Source organism: Melanerpes formicivorus, unplaced genomic scaffold (assembly GCF_026170545.1).
Source record: "Melanerpes formicivorus ecotype bairdi unplaced genomic scaffold, bMelFor1.0.p_v2 SCAF_164, whole genome shotgun sequence".
NCBI classification, from domain to species: Eukaryota; Metazoa; Chordata; class Aves; order Piciformes; family Picidae; genus Melanerpes; species Melanerpes formicivorus.
In genome coordinates, this window is record NW_027142516.1 from 477607 (window position 1) to 494724 (window position 17118).

Below are 17118 nucleotides of genomic sequence, written 5' to 3' on the forward strand. Positions count from 1 at the left end.
TGGTGTTCAGGGGAGGGGGTTGGAAGCTCTCCACACCAGGACACTCCACAACCTCTCTGGGCTCAGCCTACTCCAGGCCTCCAGCAGCCTCACACCAACCAACTTTCTCCTCCTGCTCAGCTGCAACCTCCTGGGCTCCACTTTGTGCCCCTTGGCCTCCTGGCTTTCCACAGCTGCCTGAAAGGAGGCTGGAGCCAGGTCAGGATCAGGCTCTTCCCACAGGGAACAAGAGGAAACATCCTCAAGTTGCCCCAGGGGAGGTTCAGCTTGGCCATGAGGAACAATTTCTGCCCCTTGAGGGTTGGCCAGGCCTGGCCCAGGGCAGTGGTGGAGTCTCCATGCCTGGAGGGGTTCCCAAGCCCTGGAGCTGTGGTGCTGAGGGCCAGGGCTTAGAGACAGCATTGGACCTGCTGGGCTTCAGCCTCTTTGACATCTTCAGTGATGATCTGGGGGAGGGGATGGAGGCAGTCAGCAGCAAATGTGCAGCTGACACCAAGCTGGGAGCAGAGGTTGGTCAGGCAGAGGGCAGAAGGGCTCTGCAGAGGGCCCTGGCCAGGCTGGGCAGAGGCCAACAGGATGGCATTCAACAAGTCCCAGTGCCAGGGGCTGCACTTTGGCCACAGCAACCCCAGGCAGAGCTACAGGCTGGGGGCAGAGTGGCTGAGAGCTGCCAAACAGAGAGGGACCTGGGGGTGCTGATTGACAGCTGCCTGAACAGGAGCCAGCAGTGTGCCCAGGGGGCCAAGAAGGCCAAGGGCAGCCTGGCCTGCAGCAGGCAGAGTGTGGCCAGCAGGAGCAGGGAAGTCCTTGTGCCCCTGTGCTCAGCACTGCTGAGGCCACACCTGGAGTCCTGTGTCCAGCTCTGGGCTCCTCCGGTCAGGAAAGAGGTTGAGCTGCTGGAAGGTGTCCAGAGAAGGGCAACAAAGCTGGGGAGGGGTCTGGGGCACAGCCCTGGGAGGAGAGGCTGAGGGAGCTGGGGTTGCTTAGCCTGGAGAAGAGGAGGCTCAAGGGAGACCTCATTGCTCTAAACAACTCCCTGCAGGGAGGTTGCAGCCAGGTGGGGGTTGGTCTCTTCTCCCAGGCACCCAGCACCAGAACAAGAGGGCATAGTCTCAAGCTGTGCCAGGGGAGGTTTAGGCTGGAGGTGAGGAGAAAGTTCTTCCCTGAGAGAGTTGTTAGCCATTGGGATGTGCTGCCCAGGGAGGTGGTGGAGTCCCCATCCCTGGAGGGGTTCAAGAGGGGACTGGATGTGGCACTTGGTGCCATGGTCTGGTCCTGAGGTCTGTGGTGCCAGCTTGGACTCTGTGATCTCTGAGGTCTCTTCCAACCTTGGTGATGCTGTGACCTCTGAGGTCTCTTCCAGCCTGACTCATTCCACGCTGCCATGACTGCATCTTGCTCCTTCCAGATGCAGAGAGGTTCTCCTGCCTCTCCTCTGGCCTGGGAGGGGAGGTGAGGACCTGCTGCTGACAGCCAGACCCCAGACCCCCAGCTGCTAGAGGCAGGAGGGCAGCGCCAGGCACTGGCACAGCTCCACCTCTGCATCGGGACCTGCTGGGAAGGCAAACCCTTGGCCCTGATGTCTCAACTCCCTCTCCTGTCACAACCACCTAGACCTCAGGGCTGTTGTGAAAACGCAGCTCCCCACGGGGCAGCTGCATTCCTGGCCACGTAGGCTCGGCCCGGGGGGGTGAGAGCCACGCCTGCCCCCGCCCCGCCGCTGGCTCCGAGCGGGGCGAGGTCCCGGGAGGGCTCTCGGCTCAGGGCACTTCCCACAGCGATTCCTCCCACGGCCGGGGTCCGGCACGGGGCAGGCAGAGCTGCACCTCCCCTGCCTGAGGTTTTGCTGCCCAGCACACGGCCCCAGCAGAGCCCCCTGGGGGGGTGGTTGGTGCTGTGCGCTCCCCAAGGCTGGGCACAGGCTGTGGGATGTATCACAGCATCACAGCATCATAGTGTGATAGCATCAGGCAGGGTTGGAAGGGACCACAAGGCTCAGCCAGTCCCAACCCCCCTGCCATGGGCAGGGACACCCCACACTACATCAGCCTGGCCCAGAGCTTCATCCAGCCTGGGCTTAAACACCTCCAGGGACAGAGCCCCAACCACCTCCCCCTGGCCAACCCATTCCAGGGCTTCACCACTCTCATGGGGAAGAACTTCCTCCTCCCCTCCAGCCTGAATCTCCCCACCTCCAGCTTCATTCCATTCCCCCCCAGTCCTATCACTGCCTCAGATCCTGAGCAGTCCCTCCCCAGCCTTCCTGCAGCCCCCTGCAGATCCTGGAAGGCCACAATGAGGTCACCTCAGAGCCTTCTCTTCTCCAGACTGAACAGCCCCAGCTCCTTCAGTCTGTCCTCACAGCAGAGCAGCTCCAGCCCTCTGCTCATCCTCCTGGCCCTGCTCTGGGCACCTTCCAGCCCCTCCACATCCCTCTTGTCCTAGGGGCTCCAGAGCTGGAGGCAGTGCTCCAGGTGGGGTCTCCCCAGAGCTGAGCAGAGGGGGAGAATCACCTCCCTTGCCCTGCTGGCCACACTTCTGCTGCTGCAGCCCAGGCTCTGCTTGGCTTTCTGGGCTGCAAGTGCAGACTGAGAGCTCCTGGTGAGCTTCTCCTCCCCCAGCACCCCCAAGGCTCTCTCCTCAGGGCTGCTTTCCAGCCAGTGCCTGCCCAGCCTGGATTTGTGCCTGGGATTGCCTCCACCCAGCTTCAGGACCCTGCCTTTGGCCTTGTTGAACCTCCTGAGGTTGGCTTGTGCCCAGCTCTGCAGCCTGTCCAGCTCCCTCTGGCTGGATCCCTTCCCTCCAGCCTGCCCAGCTCCCTCTGGCTGGATCCCTTCCCTCCAGCCTGCCCAGCTCCCTCTGGCTGGATCCCTTCCCTCCAGCCTGCCCAGCTCCCTCTGGCTGGATCCCTTCCCTCCAGCCTGTCCAGCTCCCTCTGGCTGGATCCCTTCCCTCCAGCCTGCCCAGCTCCCTCTGGCTGGATCCCTTCCCTCCAGCCTGCCCAGCTCCCTCTGGCTGGATCCCTTCCCTCCAGCCTGCCCAGCTCCCCCTGGCTGGATCCCTTCCCTCCAGCCTGCCCAGCTCCCTCTGGCTGGATCCCTTCCCTCCAGCCTGTCTGCTGCCCCACACAGCTTGGTGTCAGCAGCAAACCTGCTGAGGCTGCACTCAGTGCCACTGTCCCTGGCACCCACAAAGATGTTGAAGCAGCCTGGTCCTAGGGCTGATCCCTGAGGGACTCTGCTTGTCCCTGGCCTCCACTGGGACACGTGGCTGACACGGCTCTGCTGGAGGAGATGCTGGAGGAAGGGAGGTTCAGGCAGCACAAGAGGAAGAAATTCTTCCCAGGAAGGGTGGAGGGATGCTGGGGAGGTGGATGCCCCCTCCCTGGATGCTCAGCCTGCAGCCAGGCACAGCAGAAGCAGCACTGCTGAAGGATCCTTTGGGGCAGGCAGGACCCAGGTCCAGCTCCTGGGGTTTCCTTTTAGCACCTGAGTTAGGACCCTGGAGTGCAGTGGGTGGGAAGGGACCTCCAGAGCTCAGCCAGCCCAACCCCCTGCAGCCAGCAGGGATGTCCCCAAGCAGAGCAGGCTGCTCAGAGCCCCAGCAAGCCTGACCTTGAATGTCTCCAGGGATGCAGCCTCCAGCACCTGCCTGGGCAACCTGCTCTGGGGGAAGGAACTTCCTCCTGTCCAATGCTGTCAATCCATCAAGGTCCAGGCTCTGAGCATTGTTTCTCCTCAGGAGCTCCACCTGGGGTGGTGTTTCACCTCTCCAGCACACTCAGCTACCTGGCATGGCATCAAGTGGGGTGGTTGTGCCCTGCTTGATGACAGCTCTGGGGCTGAGACCATGAAAGCCAGAGAGAAGGAGCTGCAGCTGCTGGGCCTGGCCTCAGGAGTGAGGCAGAGCTCTTGTCTTGAGGATCAGCATGGACTCAGGGAATGTTTTTTCTTCCTAATCCCAAAGGGTTTCATCCATCACCAGGCCCTGCTGACTGAGCTGGCAGCAGGAGTGCAGGGCCCAGGTGGTGAAACCCCAGCCCTGTGCTGGGCTGAGCCATGCCAGCAGCTCTGTGTCAGCTGGGTGGGAAGCCAAGTGCCAGGTCCTGCACATGGCTCAGGGCAGAGCCCCGTGCCAGCAGAGGCTGGGGGTGAAGGCTGGGGAGCAGCCCTGGGGAGAAGGACCTAGGGGTGAGGAGCTGGAGAGGAGCCCTGGGGAGAAGGACCTAGGGGAGAGGAGGTGGAGAGAAGCCCTGGGGAGAAGGACCTAGGGGAGAGGAGCTGGAGAGGAGCCCTGGGGAGAAGGACCTTGGAGTGAGGAGCTGGAGAGAAGCCCTGGGGAGAAGGACCTAGGGGTGAAGGGTTGGAGAGAAGCCCTGGGGAGAAGGACCTAGGGGTGAAGGGTTGGAGAGAAGCCCTGGGGAGAAGGACCTAGGGGTGAGGAGCTGGAGAGGAGCCCTGGGGAGAAGGACCTTGGGGTGAGGAGCTGGAGAGGAGCCCTGGGGAGAAGGACCTTGGGGTGAGGAGCTGGAGAGGAGCCCTGGAGAGAAGGACCTTGGGGTGAGGAGCTGGAGAGGAGCCCTGGGGAGAAGGACCTAGGGGTGAGGAGCTGGAGAGGAGCCCTGGGGAGAAGGACCTAGGGGTGAGGAGCTGGAGAGGAGCCCTGGGGAGAAGGACCTAGGGGTGAGGAGCTGGAGAGGAGCCCTGGGGAGAAGGACCTAGGGATGAGGAGCTGGAGAGGAGCCAGCACTGAGAGGCTTGGTGGTGTTCAGCCTGGAGGAGAGAAGGCTCCAGGGAGACCTTCCTGAGACCTTCTGGAGAGCTTCCAGAGCTGAGCAGAAAGCTGGGGACAGAGTTTGGATCAGGGCCTGGGGTGGCAGGACAAGGGGAGATGGTTTGGACGTGCAAGAGGGAGCTGGAGAGCCAAGAGAAGGAGCAATTGGTGCTGCTGAGGCTGGGCAGAGCCTGGCCCAGGCAGCTCTCAGCTTTTGCTCCTCCCAGAGCTGCTCCAGGCCCCTCAGCACCTCCCCAGCCTCCCCTGCACCCTCCCCAGTAGCTCCCAGTCCCTCTGTAACTTGGGCCCCGACGCTCCAGAGGTGTCCTCGGCAGGGCAGAGCAGAGGGGCAGCAGAGCCTCCCTCGCCCTGCTGCCCACACAGGGCAGCCCCCGGGGCGCTGGGGGCTCCGCTCCCGAAGCTCCTGCGGCTGCTGGCCCTGGCTCGCTGCAGCCTTCGGGGGCTCAGCACAGCCCTGCCTCCCTCTGAGCTCTTCCTGCCTCCAGGGGGACCTCTCCCTGGGACACTTTCACAGCCTCACAGCATCACCAAGGTTGGAAGAGACCTCAAAGATCATCGAGTCCAAGCTGTCCCCGCAGCCCTCATGACCAGACCATGGCTCCAAGGGCCACATCCAATCCCCTCTTGAACCCCTCCAGGGATGGGGACTCCACCACCTCCCTGGGCAGCACATCCCAATGGCCAACAACTCTCTCTGGGAAGAACTTTCTCCTCACCTCCAGCCTAAACCTCCCCTGGCACAGCTTGAGGCTGTGGCCTCTTGTTCTGGTGCTGGGTGCCTGGGAGAAGATCCCAACCCCCACCTGGCTACAACCTCCCTGCAGGGAGTTGCAGAGAGCAATGAGGTCTCCCCTGAGCCTCCTCTCCTCCAGGCTAAGCAACCCCAGCTCCCTCAGCCTCTCCTCACAGGGCTGTGCTCCAGACCCCTCCCCAGCTTTGTTGCCCTTCTCTGGACACCTTCAAGTCTCTCAATGTCCTTCTTGAACTGAGGAGCCCAGAACTGGACACAGGACTCAAGGTGTGGCCTGAGCAGTGCTGAGCACAGGGCAGGATGAGCTCCCTGCTCCTGCTGGCCACACTCTGCCTGCTGCAGGCCAGGCTGCCCTTGGCCTTCTTGGCCCCCTGGGCACACTGCTGCCTCCTGTTCAGGCAGCTGTCAATCAGCACCCCCAGGTCCCTCTCTGTTTGGCAGCTCTCAGCCACTCTGCCCCCAGCCTGTAGCTCTGCCTGGGGTTGCTGTGGCCAAAGTGCAGCCCCTGGCACTGGGACTTGTTGAATGCCATCCTGTTGGGCTCTGCCCCTCTGCCCAGCCTGGCCAGGGCCCTCTGCAGAGCCCTTCTGCCCTCTGCCTGACCAACCTCTGCTCCCAGCTTGGTGTCAGCTGCACATTTGCTGCTGACTGCCTCCATCTCCTCCTCCAGATCATCAGTGAAGCTATTTCAGGAGGGTTTTGTTTCCTTTTCCCTTCTTTCTCCCCCAGCAGCTCCAAGGCTGCTGGCTGGCAGCCTGCGGAACGCCCAGGGGAAAGGGGAACCCGGCGCTGCTGAGCTCCAGAGGAGGTGATTCAGAAGACAACAGGGCAGAGGATCTGCCCAACATCTGCTGGCAACCAAGGGAGCCTCTGGGAGGGGATCCCGGGCATGTCTTGTACTTGTCAGGGTTATTATGTTTAATTAGCCTTCTATCATCTCTCAGCTGATGGAAGGGAGGTTGGCGCCCAGATACCAGGAAAGCAGAGAGCTCAGCCGGCTCCCAGGGAGCCAGAAACGAAACCAACCAGTTTGAGGGATGGGGAAAGGAGAGGCTGCAAGCCTCACTGCAGGCAGCCTCCAGCAGGGAGTGCAGAGAGTGCTGGAATGGGGCTGGGTGGGAAGGGAGCTCCAGAGCTGATCCAGCCCGAGCCCCCTGCATGCAGCTGGGGCATCCTCCATGGCCTGGGTGGGAAGGGAGCTCCAAAGGTGATCCAGCCCGAGCCCCCTGCATGCAGCAGGGACATCCTCCATGGCCTGGGTGGGAAGGGAGCTCCAGAGTTGATCCAGTCCGAGCCCCCTGCATGCAGCAGGGACATCCTCCATGGCCTGCGTGGGAAGGGAGCTCCAGAGTTGATCCAGTCTGAGCCCTCTGCATGCAGCTGGGGCATCCTCCATGGCCTGGGTGGGAAGGGAGCTCCAAAGGTGATCCAGCCCGAGCCCCCTGCATGCAGCTGGGGCATCCTCCCTGGCCTGGGTGGGAAAGGAGCTCCAGAATTCAGCCAGCCAAGCCCCCTGCACTCAGCAGAGACCTCCTAAGTTCATCCAGTCTGAGCTCCCTGCACTCAGCAGGGACATCCTCCATGGCCTGGGTGGGAAGGGAGCTCCTAAGTTCATCCAGCCTAAGCTCCCTGCATGCAGCAGGGACTCCTAAGTTGATCCAGTCCAAGCCCCCTGCATGCAGCTGGGGCATCCTCCCTGGCCTGGGTGGGAAGGGAGCTCCAAAGGTGATCCAGTCCAAGTCCCCTGCATGCAGCAGGGACATCCTCCATGGCCTGGGTGGGAAGGGAGCTCCTAAGTGCATCCAGTCCAAGCCCCCTGCACTCAGCAGAGACCTCCTAAGTTGATTCATTCCAAGCCCCATGTACTCAGCAGGGACATCCTCCCTGGCCTAGGTGGGAAGGGAGCTCCAGAGTTGGTCCAGTCCAAGCCCCCTGCACTGAGCAGGGGCATCCTCCATGGCCTGGGTGGGAAGGGAGCTGCAGAGTTGATCCAGTCTGAGCCCCCTGCATGCAGCTGGGGCATCCTCCATGGCCTGGGTGGGAAGGGAGCTCCAAAGTTCATCCAGTCCAAGCCCCCTGCATGCAGCAGAGACCTCCTAAGTTGATTCATTCCAAGCCCCATGCACTCAGCAGGGACATCTTCCCTGGCCTAGGTGGGAAGGGAGCTCCAAAGTTGATCCAGTCCAAGCCCCCTGCACTCAGCAGAGACCTCCTAAGTGCATCCAGCCCAAGCCCCCTGCACTCAGCAGAGACCTCCTAAGTTGATTCATTCCAAGCCCCATGCATTCAGCAGGGACATCCTCCCTGGCCTGGGTGGGAAGGGAGCTCCTAAGTGCATCCAGCTCAAGCCCCCTGCACTCAGCAGAGACCTCCTAAGTTCATCCAGCCCAAGCCCCCTGCACTCAGCAGGGACATCCTAAGTTCATCCAGCCCAAGCCCCCTGCACTCAGCAGAGACCTCCTAAGTTCATCCAGCCCAAGCCTCCTGCACTCAGCAGAGACCTCCTAAGTTCATCCAGCCCAAGCCCCCTGCACTCAGCAGGGACATCCTAAGTTCATCCAGCTCAAGCCCCCTGCACTCAGCAGAGACCTCCTAAGTTCATCCAGCCCAAGCCCCCTGCACTCAGCAGGGACATCCTGCATGGCCTGGGTGGGAAGGGACCTCCAGAGTTCATCCATTCCAAGCCTCCACTGCAGCAGGTTGCTCCCAGCCTTGTCCAGCCTCCCCTTGGGGCCTCCACTACCTCCCTGGGAATCTGTTGCAGTGTTCCAGCACCCTCATGGTAAAATCTTCCTCCCCAGGAAGGTTCCTCTTCCTTCCAAGCTGTGGAGGATCTCACCTGGAGAGCCAAAAGCCCCTCAGCTGCCAGAACATCTTCCCTGGAGCTGTGAGCAGGGGGATCAGCAGCGTGGAAGCCCCCAGGGGCTGTGCTCCATCCCTTTCCTTTTGCCCCTCTGGAGGGCAAAAGAGAGTGGGGCCACAAAGGGAGCAGGAAGGCAGCTGGCCAAGGAGACCCAAAGCTCTCCCTGCAGCTTGGAAGCTCTGAAGCCCTCCACACCCCTGAACCTCAACCCATCCTTTCAAACCCCAAATCTCTCCTGTCACAGAGATCTTTCCCTCGGTGTGGCCAAGCTCAGTGCTTTGGAGCTTGGACAAAAAAGGGGGGGGGAAGGAGGAAGTGAACTTTTTGGCCAGGAGCAGCAAGAAAGCTGAGGCTGAACCCTGACCCTGCTGGGAGATGACAGAGCCCTGAAGGCTGCACCATGGCTCTGCCACCACTCAGCTCAGCATTGCCCAACAGCAAACAAGATGCAGAGATTCCTCCACCCTTTTGACGTGGCCAAAGGCTGGGAAGTTTGTTTTGGCAGTGGGGAGGACGTGCCCAGGGCATGGCTCACGACCCTGAGCTGCTCTGAGGGCCTCTATAAAAGCCCTCAGAGCTCAGAGCTCTCCCAAACCCTCCTCTTCTTGCCTTCATCCTGGTGGTGAACTGAGTAAGTCTGGCTTGAGCTGGGTCTGCTCTGCTTGGCAGCCTCTTGCAGGGGGCAGGGGGGTTGAGGTGCTGGGGGGAGGGCACTGCCTGCTGCATGGTTGGAGGTAGGGAAGGATTCTCTGCCTGCTTTCAGCTGGGCAGGGTTGGAGGGGAGGAGGTGGACCTGGGGGAGCTGCAGGAGATGTTGGCCTGCTGCAGAGGATGGATGCTCAATGCTCTCAGCAGGGCCTGGCAAGTGCAGATGGCAGAGAGCATCGTCCCAGGAGCAGCTTTTAGAAGCTGTGGCCAGGTTGAGGCTCATCTCTCCTGGAGAGGCTGTGCTGGCTCCCAGCAGCTCTCTCACAGGGAGCTCCTCGCTGCCAGAAGGATATGGAGGGGCTGGGGCAGGTCCAGGGAAGGGCAATGAAGCTGGGGAAGGGTCTGGAGAACAAGAGCTGAGGGAGCTGGGGGTGTTGAGCCTGGAGAAGAGGAGGCTGAGGGGAGACCTTCTGGGTCTCTGCAGCTCCCTGAGAGGAGGCTGGAGCCAGCTTGGGCTCTTCTGCCAAAGGACAAGTGGCAGGAGAAGGCTCTGGGCAGCCTGATCTAGTGTGGGGTGTCCCTGCCCAGGGCAGGGGGGTTGGAACTGGCTGATCCTTGTGGTCCCCTCCAACCCTGACTGATACTGTGATACTATAATGGCCTCAGGTTGCATATGGGGAGGGTGAGGTTGGCCATGAGGAGCAATTTCTGCCCTGCAAGAGTGGTCAGGGCCTGGCCCAGGCTGCCCAGGGAGGTGGTGGAGTCCCCAGCCCTGGAGGGGTCCCCAAAACCTGCAGACCTGGCACTTGGGAGATGGTTTAGTGCCCATGGTGGGGTTGGCCTGGGTGACCTGGGAGAGCTTTGCCAACTTCAATGACTCTGTGCCCTAACCTTTGTGAGCTGAGCTCCACTCTGTCCTCAGCTCCAAAGAGCTTCCTGAGCACTGCTCTGCCCTAACCTTTGTGAGCTGAGCTCCACTCTCTCCTCAGCCCCAGAGGAAGAGCTTCCTGAGCACTGCTCTGCCCTAACCTTTGTGAGCTGAGCTCCACTCTGTCCTCAGCCCCAGAGGAAGAGCTTCCTGAGCACTGCTCTGCCCTAACCTTTGTGAGCTGAGCTCCACTCTCTCCTCAGCTCCAGAGGAAGAGCTTCCTGAGCACTGCTCTGCCCTAACCTTTGTGAGCTGAGCTCCACTCTGTCCTCAGCCCCAGAGGAAGAGCTTCCTGAGCACTGCTCTGCCCTAACCTTTGTGAGCTGAGCTCCACTCTGTCCTCAGCCCCAGAGGAAGAGCTTCCTGAGCACTGCTCTGCCCTAACCTTTGTGAGCTGAGCTCCACTCTGTCCTCAGCCCCAGAGGAAGAGCTTCCTGAGCACTGCATTCTTTGAACCACTCAGGGCTGCTCCTGAGCTGGGTGGGAATGGGGGGAACTGCATTTTGTGCTTCTCCCCTTTGACTCCAAACTGCTTTCCCTGTGCCTTCTCTCCCTCTTCCTCGGGTCAGGGAGGTTTCCCTCTTTGCAGACACCCTCCCCCCAACCAGGGCATCATCCCTGACCGTGCCCTCCCCACCCTGTGTCTTGCAGCCTTGCTTCCAGCCACGAAGATGTCTTCCAACAGACTGTCCTGCACCTACAGCAGCTGCTCCCCCTACGAGCTGAGCTGCCCCCAGCCCTACGCCGATGCCCACAACCAGCCCTGCTTCGCCTCCTGCGGGGACTCCCGCGCCGTCGTCTACCCCCCGCCGGTCACCATCGTCTTCCCCGGCCCCATCCTCAGCTCCTGCCCCCAGGAGAGCATCGTGGGCACCACCTCCCCGATGGATTTCGGCAGCTCCTTCGGCTACGGCAGCTCCTGGGGCGCCCAGGGCTCCTTCGGGGCCGGTGGCTGTCTGGGCGGTCGCTTCTCCTACCCCTCCTCCTCCTTCTCCTCCTCCTCCTCCTCCTTCTCCTCCTCCTCCTACCGCAGGTCTCCGCTTGCAGCCGTGGGAGGGGTGGGCCCTGTGAAGCCCCCCAAGGAGGCTGAGGCCAGCAGGGATGGGAGCAATGCCTCAACTCGTAACTGAGCAGAGGGAGACAGCTTCCAGCAGGGCAGAGCAGTGGGGGGCCCAGAGGAACCCCCCATAGAACCCCCCCCCCAGAGAGTGTCTTGGCCTTGCTGGGGGGGGTTGGTATCTCCTGGGGAGGTCTCAGCTCTGCCTTTGAAGGGTCCTAAGCTTTGAGTTGAAGTCCAAGTGGCTTATAGGAGACCAAACAGCTCAGATCCTCTCTGTCCTGGCCTCTCCCCTGGGATGTTGCCTGGCTTTGGAGGTTGGGTCCTGGGGAGCTGCCACACTTGGCCCAGCCTGGGACTGACATCGAGCAATGAAGACCCTGAACGAGCCCCAGGCTCAGCTCTCAAGCCCTGCAGAGGCAAGCAAGGCAGCAGCTCACCCTCCAGACTGCAGCCCCACGAGAAGACAACCATCCCCCCCCCAGCCAGCCCTGCAGATGCCTCCTGCACCCCCTGGGTTCTCACCTTCCGCTGCTATGAAGCCCTCATCCTGCTTCTATTAAAGCTCTTATTGCATCACAGCCTTTGCCTTCTGGTTTCCTTTCCTCCTCAGCCTGACCCCAGCAGACAGACAAGGCTGTGGAAGGGATGGCTCAGCTGCTGCCAGGCTCCTCTGGCTCTTAATCCAGACCTGGGGCCTGCAAAGCTGGGACCAGCTCTCCTGGTGGCTTTTGTGTGTTGTCCACTCAGCACAGGGTCACAGAATGGGTTGGGCTGGGAGGGACCTCAAAGCTCATCCAGTTCCAGCCTGACCTCCACCTCACAGCTCCACAGCTTGGGGCTCACTCAGAGGGGTCCTGAGCCCCACTCACAGCTCCACAACTTAGGGCTCAGAGGGGTCCTGACCCCCACTCACAGCTCCACAGCTTGGGGCTCACTCAGAGGGGTCCTGACCTCCACTCACAGCTCCACAGCTTGGGGGTCAGAGGGGTCCTGACCCCCACTCACAGCTCTGGGTTCAGAGGGGTCCTGACCTCCACTCACAGCTCTGGGTTCAGAGGGGTCCTGACCTCCACTCACAGCTCCACAGCTTGGGACTCACTCAGAGGGGTCCTGAGCCCCACTCACAGCTCCACAGCTTGGGGCTCACTCAGAGGGGTCCTGACCTCCACCTCACAGCTCCATAGCTTGGGGTTCAGAGGGGTCCTGAGCCCCACTCACAGATCCACAGCTTGGGGCTCAGAGGGGTCCTGACCTCCACTCACAGCTCCACAGCTTGGGGCTCAGAGGGGTCCTGACCTCCACTCACAGCTCCACAGCTTGGGGCTCACTCAGAGGGGTCCTGACCCCCACTCACAGCTCCACAGCTTGGGGCTCACTCAGAGGGGTCCTGAGCCCCACTCACAGCTCCACAGCTTGGGGCTCTGCCTTACCCCTGGCCTAGAGAAAGCTGCTGACAGCTTCAATCCCAGCAAGTTCCTTGTGGAGCTGGAGGGGATGGGTGAAGCAACTGAGACTTGGGCTCTTTGATGTGCTGCTTGCCTGGGAAGTGTCCCTCCTGTGCCCACTGGGGCAAGCTGGTGCCCTCCAGAAGCTCAACCACTCTGCAGGAGCAGCTGGGAAGTCCTGCAGGCAGGGAACTGGAGAGGCACAGAATGGGTTGGGGTCGGAAGGGAGCTCAAAGCTCAGCCAGCTCCAACCTCCTGCCACGGGCAGGGACACCTCCCACCAGCCCAGGCTGCCCAAACCCTCATCCAACCTGGCCTTGAACAGTTCCAAGCTTGGAGCCTCTCTGGGCAACCTGTCCCAGTGCCTCCCCACCCTCCTGGGGCAGAGCTTCCTCCTCATGTCCCATCTCAGTCCAGCTTCCTCCAGTCTGAAGCCATCAGCCCTGCTCCTGCCCCTCCATCCCTTTGTCCAAGGTCCCTTCCCAGCTCACCTGCAGCCCCTCTCAAACCCTGCCAGGCTGCTCTGAGGTCTCCCTGGAGCCTTCTCCAGGTTGAACAGCCCCAACTCTCCCAACCTGTCCTCACAGCAGAGCTGCTCCAGCCCTGGGATGATTTTTGTGGCCTCCTCTGGACCTGCCTAAAACGTTTTGCAAGGCTTTGTGGTGCCAGGGGAGGATTAAACAACCTCTTGGGCTGCTGGGGCAGTTTTTATCTTCACCTCCCAGGAGCTTATGAGGGAAAGGAGCTGCTCAGAGCCTTTCACTCCACCATTTGCCAAGCGTTTGCTGCACGAAGCCTCCTGCTGCAGGCGGCTGCCAGCGCTGGGGAGGAGTTTCCACTGCTGTCCTGGGAAGGAACCAAAAGCTGAGGAGCTGCTTGATGAGCTCTGAGGTCTTTTCCAACCTGGCTGATTCGAGGATTCTGCCTGGAGCTGGACCCCAGCAGAGCAGAGGCAGTGGTGGTTGTGTGCTGCCTGCAGCAGGACCTTCCCTGGCTCTCCAGGGAGGCAGGAGAGCCAAAACTCTCATCTCCAAGCAACTGAGTGCTAGGATGGGCACAAAGCTGCCCTGCTGGTGGCCACCAGAAGCTTGCTGGGTGACCTGGAAGAGAAAGGAGGGAGCTGGGAGGGCTTCTTCTGGACAGAGAAGTCAGTTGAAGGGACACCAGGGCAGTGTTGTGCAGACTTTAATGGGGGTGAGGAGCAGAGCCAACAGTTGCAGTGACACAGGGGCCCAAGAATCACTCCCAGGAGCCTTCCCCTCAGGGTTTGTGCCTTTGAGTCGTGGATTTGAAGGGAGAATTTCTGCTTCCCTTCTCCCAGCTGCAGCTTTACCTCCCCTTTCTGCCCCTTTCAGCCCCAGGTTGACTGAAAGCAGACCTGAGGCGAAGGAGGTTTCCAGCCCTGCAGTGCTGTGGGAGGCCACAGGATGCACAAGTTCCTGGGACACATGGAACACTCTGTTAACCTGGAGGGCGTCTGGGATGCTTGCAGTGCTGGGAGCTCGTAGCTGAGGATCCTGCCTGCCCCCAGGAGCGGTGCAAGGAGGAGAGGATGAAAGCAAGCAGCAAAGGAAGCAGCAAGAGAAGCTGCCAAGAGCCTGGCGTGCAGCTCGGGGGCTGAGTGGTTGCATTTGCCTAGCAAAGAGCTCCAGGACAGAGCTGAAGAGATGGAAACAGAGTTTTGGGGGAGGGCAAGGGATTCAAAGCCCATCCTGAGCCGCTGGGCTTTGCCCTCTCCTCCCTGCTGCCCCCCAGGCGGCGCTCAGCAGGGGCCGCAGCTCCCTTGGCTGTAGCTGCTGAACCGGCGGTAGGGGTAGGGGCTGCAGCTGCCCCTGCCCAGGGATGAACACCCGCAGCTGTAAAGCCTGCTGGAGCTGCCTGCACCCCCATAACCCCCTGAGCCCCCAAACAGGATGGAGCCCCTCAAGCCAACAGCATGCCCGTAGCCCCTGGCCCCCAGGCAGCCCCCGGAGCCCAAGGGGCGGCCGGAGCCCGGCGGTCCGCAGCTGCCCACCACGCTCTCCTGGGGGCAGGAGCTGAGGACCGGCCCTGGGAAAGTCAGGACCACAGGAGGAGGATAAATGACGGCCCTGGAGTCGTTGCAGGAGGTCACACACAGCTCGCTGCAGGCCTTGGCCCAGGGCTGGGGGCAGGGCAGCTCGCAGGGGCTGCTGCAGGGCAGGCAGAGGTCTCCGCAGTAGGACATGGCCCCGAGGGCAGGGAAGGCTGAAACACAGAGGGGGAAGGTCACAGCAGAGCATCATAGCATCAGGCAGGGTTGGAAGGGACCACAAGGATCAGCCAGTTCCAACCCCCCTGCCACAGGCAGGGACACCCCACACTAGATCAGGCTGCCCAGAGCCTCAGCCAGCCTGGGCTTAAACACCTCCAGGGACAGAGCCCCAACCACCTCCCTGCACAACCCATCCCAGGGCTTCACCACTCTCATGGGGAAGAACTTCCTCCTCCCCTCCAGCCTGAATCTCCCCACCTCCAGCTTCATTCCATTCCCCCTAGTCCTAGCACTGCCTGAGATCCTGAGCAGTCCCTCCCCAGCCTTCCTGCAGCCCCCTGCAGATCCTGGAAGGCCACAATGAGGTCACCTCAGAGCCTTCTCTTCTCCAGACTGAACAGCCCCAACTCCTTCAGTCTGTCCTCACAGCAGAGCAGCTCCAGCCCTCTGCTCATCCTCCTGGCCCTGCTCTGGACACCTTCCAGCACCTCCACATCCCTCTTGTCCTAGGGGCTCCAGAGCTGGAGGCAGGACTCCAGGTGGGGTCTCCCCAGAGCTGAGCAGAGGGGGAGAATCACCTCCCTTGCCCTGCTGGCCACACTTCTGCTGCTGCAGCCCAGGCTCTGCTTGGCTTTCTGGGCTGCAAGTGCAGACTGAGAGCTCCTGCTGAGCTTCTCCTCCCCCAGCACCCCCAAGGCTCTCTCCTCAGGGCTGCTTTCCAGCCAGTCCCTGCCCAGCCTGGATTTGTGCCTGGGATTGCCTCGACCCAGCTGCAGGACCCTGCCCTTGGTCCTCCTGAGGTTGGCTTGTGCCCAGCTCTGCAGCCTGCCCAGCTCCCTCTGGCTGGATCCCTTCCCTCCAGCCTGCCCAGCTCCCCCTGGCTGGATCCCTTCCCTCCAGCCTGCCCAGCTCCCTCTGGCTGGATCCCTTCCCTCCAGCCTGCCCAGCTCCCTCTGGCTGGATCCCTTCCCTCCAGCCTGTCCAGCTCCCTCTGGCTGGATCCCTTCCCTCCAGCCTGCCCAGCTCCCCCTGGCTGGATCCCTTCCCTCCAGCCTGCCCAGCTCCCCCTGGCTGGATCCCTTCCCTCCAGCCTGCCCAGCTCCCTCTGGCTGGATCCCTTCCCTCCAGCCTGCCCAGCTCCCTCTGGCTGGATCCCTTCCCTCCAGCCTGCCCAGCTCCCTCTGGCTGGATCCCTTCCCTCCAGCCTGCCCAGCTCCCTCTGGCTGGATCCCTTCCCTCCAGCCTGCCCAGCTCCCTCTGGCTGGATCCCTTCCCTCCAGCCTGCCCAGCTCCCCCGGCTGGATCCCTTCCCTCCAGCCTGTCTGCTGCCCCACACAGCTTGGTGCCATCAGCAAACCTGCTGAGGCTGCACTCAGTGCCACTGTCCCTGGCACCCACAGGGATGTTGAAGCAGCCTGGTCCCAGGGCTGATCCCTGAGGGACTCTGCTTGTCCCTGACCTCCCCTGGGACCCATGGGCAGCCACTCTTTGGGTGTGGGCATCAAGCCAGTTCTGTATCCATCGAGTGCTCCACCCATCACACCCATGTGTCACCAGCCTGGAGACCAGGATGTGGAGGACAGTGTCTGAGCACTGTCCCACACAGCACATCCTGAGCCCTGCCAAACGTTGCTCAGCTCCCTGGCAGCGAGGGCTGCCCCCCACCAGCCCCCCTCCTGCCCCAGGGTGAGCACAGCACACGAGTGGGAGAAGCTTGGGGGGCACTGAGTGCCCTGAGGCTCGTGGGGAAGCTGCTTTAGGTGAGAGGAGGAGAAAAGCCTTTGGTGTGAGGCTGCTGGAGGCATGGAGCTGGCTGCCCAGAGGGGTTGTGGAGCTCTCCTTGTCTGGAGAGCTTCCAACCCCACTTGGGCAAGCTGCTGGGGGATGCCCTGCTGGAGCAGGAGGGGGAGTGTTACAGGAGATGATCTCCAGAGGTCCCTTCCCACCTGCACCAGGCAGGGATTGTCTCAATGCCTGGAAGGGTTAACCTTCAAAGCTTCCATAGCTTGCTGGAAGCAGAAGAACATCAGAGCCAGAAGCACACCTGACTGAAGAACCACCCTGAGAAGAACAGCAGCCAGCAGCAGAGGGCTGCTGTAGGGAGGCTAAAAGCAGAGGAGAGGATTCAGACCCCCTGGTACCCAATGGAAAGTGTCTGAGCCCAAGGTGGATCCCTAAACCCCCTTTTACCTCCCCCACACCCACCCAGGCCTCCAAACTGCTACAGCAGAGACCTGCTGAGAAGCAGAGAGCTGCAATCAGAGCAGCAAAGTCTAGCACCCAAACTGGGAGAGCCAAAAGAGGACCCAGGCTGGGGACTCACCTGATCCAGAGGAGGAGAGGAAGCAGCAGAAGCAAGCAAGCAAACAGCCTGCAGCTGCCAGCTGCTTTTATAG

The 17118-nt window shown here is 61.5% G+C and overlaps 1 protein-coding gene and 1 long non-coding RNA gene across 2 annotated transcripts; one reads left to right on the forward strand and one right to left on the reverse strand.

Moving 5' to 3' along the window:
* The first annotated feature begins 8951 nt into the window (after nucleotides 1–8951).
* Nucleotides 8952–11622, forward strand: LOC137457265 (feather keratin 4-like). The gene is made up of 2 exons (XM_068169099.1): nucleotides 8952–9039; nucleotides 10636–11622. Exon 2 carries the CDS (start codon nucleotides 10656–10658, stop codon nucleotides 11112–11114), a length of 459 nt encoding a protein of 152 aa, XP_068025200.1. The 5' UTR covers nucleotides 8952–9039; nucleotides 10636–10655; the 3' UTR covers nucleotides 11115–11622.
* Nucleotides 11623–13657: 2035 nt separating this feature from the next.
* Nucleotides 13658–17118, reverse strand: LOC137457248 (uncharacterized). The gene is made up of 2 exons (XR_010991222.1): nucleotides 17046–17118; nucleotides 13658–14715 (listed from the first exon to the last, which is right to left on the reverse strand). It is a non-coding gene; the product is annotated as an uncharacterized lncRNA (long non-coding RNA).